This window comes from Ursus arctos, unplaced genomic scaffold (assembly GCF_023065955.2).
Source record: "Ursus arctos isolate Adak ecotype North America unplaced genomic scaffold, UrsArc2.0 scaffold_24, whole genome shotgun sequence".
NCBI lineage: Eukaryota > Metazoa > Chordata > Mammalia > Carnivora > Ursidae > Ursus > Ursus arctos.
The window spans coordinates 17,371,080-17,375,352 of NW_026622919.1; the positions used below are offsets into that span (position 1 = coordinate 17,371,080).

Genomic DNA, 4,273 nt, shown 5'->3' on the forward strand with positions numbered 1-4,273 from the left:
TTGATTTTAACATTCAAAATTAATCTATTTCACAATAAACAGAATGTAAGAGAATTGTTAACAGAAGAATATATAACATTGTTCATGTTACACATAACATGTAGTATATTAACAGACTATAAAAGAAAAGCAGGGGCACCTGGCTGGCACAGTCGGAAGAGCATATGACTCTTGATCTCAGGGTCATGAGTTCAAGGCCCATGTTGGGTATAGAGATTACTAATAAATAAAAGAATATAAAAAGAAAAACCATATAATCGTCTCAATAAATGCAGAAAAAGCATCAGACAAAATCTAACATCTCTTACTAACTAAAAACTAAGTGAACTAAGGGGCACCTGGGTGGCTCAGTTGGTTAAGAGTCCAACTCGATTTCAGCTCAGATCATGATCTCAGGGTCGTGGTATCAAGCACCATGTTGGGCTCCGCGCTGAGCGTGGAGTCTGCTTAGGATTCTCTCCCTGCCTCAGTCCCTCCCATGCCTTGTGCGCATACACACGCGCTCTCTCTAAAAAAAACCAAATCTGTAAAAACTAAGTGAACTAGGAATAGAAGGGAACTTTCCTCAATGTGTTAAAGGGCATCTCTGAGGAAAAACCACAGCTAACATCATACTTAATGGTGAAATACTGAATGCTTTCTCCCTAAGGTCAGGAACAAAGCAAGGATGTCACTCTCAATTCTATTCAGCATTGTACTGAACATTGTTCTCAGTACAGTAAAGCAGAAAAAGGAAATAAGAGACATCCAGTTTGTAAAGGAAGAAGTAAAACTGTCTTGAGTCACACAAGTACTTTTTTTTAATTGTTTAAGTAATCTCTACACCCAACATGGGGCTTGAACCCACGACCCCGAGATCAAGAGTCACGTGCTCTACCGACTGAGTCAGCCAGGCGCCCCTAGTCACACACATTACTGTTTATGTAAAGAACCTTATGGAATCTACAAACAAAACAAAACAAAACAAAAAACTAGAACTGATAGGATTTTAGGATGGTTACAGGACACACATTTCTATACACTAGCAACCAGCAATTGGCCACATACTACAGAATGTCACCTGAATCCCTAATAGAACATTCCCAAGTTTGGGGCGCCTGGGTGGCGCAGTTGTTAAGCGTCTGCCTTCGGCTCAGGGCGTGATCCCGGAGTTATGGGATCGAGCCCCACATCAGGCTCCTCCGCTGGGAGCCTGCTTCTTCCTCTCCCACTCCCCCTGCTTGTTTTCCCTCTCTCGCTGGCTGTCTCTCTCTCTGTCAAATTAATAAATAAAATCTTTAAAAAAAAAAAAAAAAAGAACATTCCCAAGTTGGGCACAGAGGTCCCAAGTTGAGTTAACCTCAAACTTCTGCTTCCCCCAATGCCACTACGAGGTTCACACCATAACACTTTCTCTTCCTATCCACACCCCGTTGCTGTTCATGGAAGGCTTTAGGCTACGGGTGTTGATTAGATTGTCTAGGGAAATTTTGCAAAGGGAGCAAACGAAGGCTCTGAGACGAGAGGCCTGGAGAAAAGCAGCACTGGGGGTAGGTGGAGCTGGAAATGAAGAGAGTCGTGAAGGAAGCCAATGGAACATGGCAGTCAAGTTGGTGGAAGATTCCAGAGACCACCAAGCTAGCTCTTGGGAGCCTGTCCATGGTAGTGCACTCCTAGCCCGGCCATACAGCTGGTCCAAGATGCACAGGCCCAGGAAGAACATGGATGTGCCCAAACCCCGGATACAGAAGCAGCCCCTGCGTCTCTAGAAAGAGGCATGGCACACTCTAACCCTGCAGATATACTCCTGGGAGCGATTCTTAGCCAGAGCCAAAGCCGTCATTTCCTGCCACACTCCAGGCTCAGCGGGATCCAGCTTTCCCACTGCCATGACAGCTCCACCATCAACCCCCATCTACTACCCTGGGGAGCAAAGAATGGGACAGCCTGGTGCCCCTACCCGGCCCCCCACCGGAGGATGAAAAAGCAGCTTCTTCAGTAAAAGATACAAGCCTCCAGGAGGTGACTGGGGTGGGGAAACCTTCCCCAAGGCACGGCTCATCCTCTTCTGATGGGAACTCTGCTGTCAGCATCCCCGCAGATCAAATGCCTGGGGTGAAAATGCCCTGGTGGGTGACCCCAGGATGTGAGGGGGTGAGAAGCCTAGAGGAGAGGAGGGGCCAGGATTAGGGTGAGCAACAGATCTGAAGTCTGGCCAGAGAAGAATGGAGAAAGGGGGCAGAGGAGCGGGAATGGAAGGTTCTCAAAGGATCCCCACGCAGTTGCAGACTCCTGGGTAGGATAGCACTCGGGACAGGGGAGTTAAGAGTTTCTCTTCCCTCGAACCTGCATTCAGTTCCTGATGTCGGCAACCATCAGCTGAGGGACCTTGGGCAAATGAACCTCTTCTCATTTTTTGTGTTGAGTCCATGAGATAAAGCACAGAAAGTGCCCGACACGATGCCTGGCTGGCACTCACTAAACAGCAGTGACGCCTGTTAGCATCCAACCTCGTGGAGAACAGTGATGGACTGGGGCGAGCCAAAGGAAAGGCAAATTCGAGCATGGGGGGGGGGAGCAGACCGGGAGCGCAGGGCTGGTGACACTGGAGAGAGGGGGGAGCCGAGATGGGAGAGGGGAGGGTGAATGGGCTGAGATGCAGGACAGGGAGGGAGGGAGGGAGGGGGTAGCTGGAGCAGCACCACCTGCCCAGGCTCTAGAACCCCCCCCCCCGCAGGGATGTCCCCACCTGCAGCTCCCCTGCCCTCACCTCCTTCTCCCTGCCAGGTGCCAATGGATTTCCCTGCTGTGGCAAGGAGTCAGTGGACATTGTGGAGACACAGTGAGAGCCAGTCCCCCACCCTCCAGGACCACCAGCCCTTACCCCCGCCACCACTGCCAAGTTTTCATATGCCCCCCAACCCAGGACCTCCCTCCATCTTGCTTCTTTCCAAAATCTCCCCAAGGGCAGTGTTGTGGGGGGAGTCCTACCACCCCCCCCTTCTGCTTCTGCCTCCAGCCCCTGACGTGAGTGAAGGACTGAGGGGTGGCGGGGCACACTCAGGGACACGGATGGGAACTGAGCCCTTCTGGCTGCCTTGCTCTGAGTACAGAGCAACCCCGGGGAGGGGGGGTGGAGCAGATGCCTGAGGAAGGAGAGGGCGTCACAGTGGCTGAGCACGGAGGATAAGGGCCCAGATGGCAGCAAACTGCCCACGAGAACTGAGGGGACCCTCCGTTCAGATCCGCCAGGCTGGGGTTGGGCAGGTCAGCGGGAGGGCATTGCTCTGTGGCGAGCCCACTCCTGGGCACTGGATCTGCAGGTGAGCTGCACTGGCTCACTGGAATACTTGATGAAAAGGAAGAATCCTGGGCCTTACCTCCAACTACCTGGATCCCTCTTTGGGGTAAGGGGCCACTTGGCAAGCTCTCCAGGCACCTCCTAAACTCACTAAAGATTGAAAACGCTACTCCGGAATTCTTGGTGGGTGCAAGGACAGTGAAGGGAGTGGATGAGCTGGGGGCATCTCGCCAGCCTCTGTGCGGGGAGGGGGTCTTGAGGGCCCCAGACACCTCCCTCATCCCCCTAAAGCCACCCCACCCACCCCCTGGAGGCCGGTCATCCATTCTGTCCCATTCTGTCCCCTTCTGTCGTAGGTGTGGCCCAAACCAACACCAGCTGGTACAAGAGGAAGAGGAGACCAAGGTAACACTGGGCAGGGGGGAGGGGGGAGGTACGGGTTCCTTGAGGCCCAGCTTCCCTAAATCCCTGACAGTCCTGGGAACCTGCCGCAGGCCGGTGTCGGCCAAGAGGCGAGGGGAGGGGAGGAAGGAAGGAGTGGGGGGCGGAGAATTGGCCCCAGAAGGACCTCAGGGCCAGGAGCCTCCACAGCTTGTTGAAACTTTTCAGCTGGAGAAAGAATGGCTAGAACTGGAGCCCCCACCCCAAGTGGACCTGGACCTAGAGCCGGAGCCGGAGCTGGAGGGGGAGCCAGAGCCCAAGGACTCCGAGCAAGAGGAGCCGAGGATCGAGTCCCCCCAGTGCCACACGCAGCAGGACGCCAGCCAGTGGAGCATGAGGTCCACCTCTAGCTACCTGAGTGAGGCAGAGGACGACCAGGCGTCCGCCAACCGTCGCTCCATCCGCGTGCAGACCTCTAAGCACCTCTTCTGGGCAGACAAACTCATCCAGACCTCCGAACACAGCCTGCAGCGCGTGCTGCACAGGCAGCCCCGCAAGAACACAGGTAAGACCAGCGGCTGTCAGGACCGGCAGTGTGTCCCCGGGGACGCC

The 4,273-nt window shown here is 53.7% G+C and overlaps 1 protein-coding gene across 2 annotated transcripts in view; it reads left to right on the forward strand.

Moving 5' to 3' along the window:
• Positions 1-4,175, forward strand: part of MAP3K14 (mitogen-activated protein kinase kinase kinase 14) — a 51,726-nt gene extending 47,551 nt beyond the window's left edge. For both annotated transcript variants that reach the window (XM_048225302.2, XM_044389186.3), the window contains 2 exons: positions 3,637-3,685; positions 3,890-4,175. In XM_048225302.2, the coding sequence (XP_048081259.2) occupies positions 3,637-3,685; positions 3,890-4,071 (231 nt within the window). In that variant the 3' untranslated portion in view covers positions 4,072-4,175. The remainder of the gene's footprint in view (positions 1-3,636; positions 3,686-3,889) is intronic.
• The last annotated feature ends 98 nt before the right edge of the window (positions 4,176-4,273 follow it).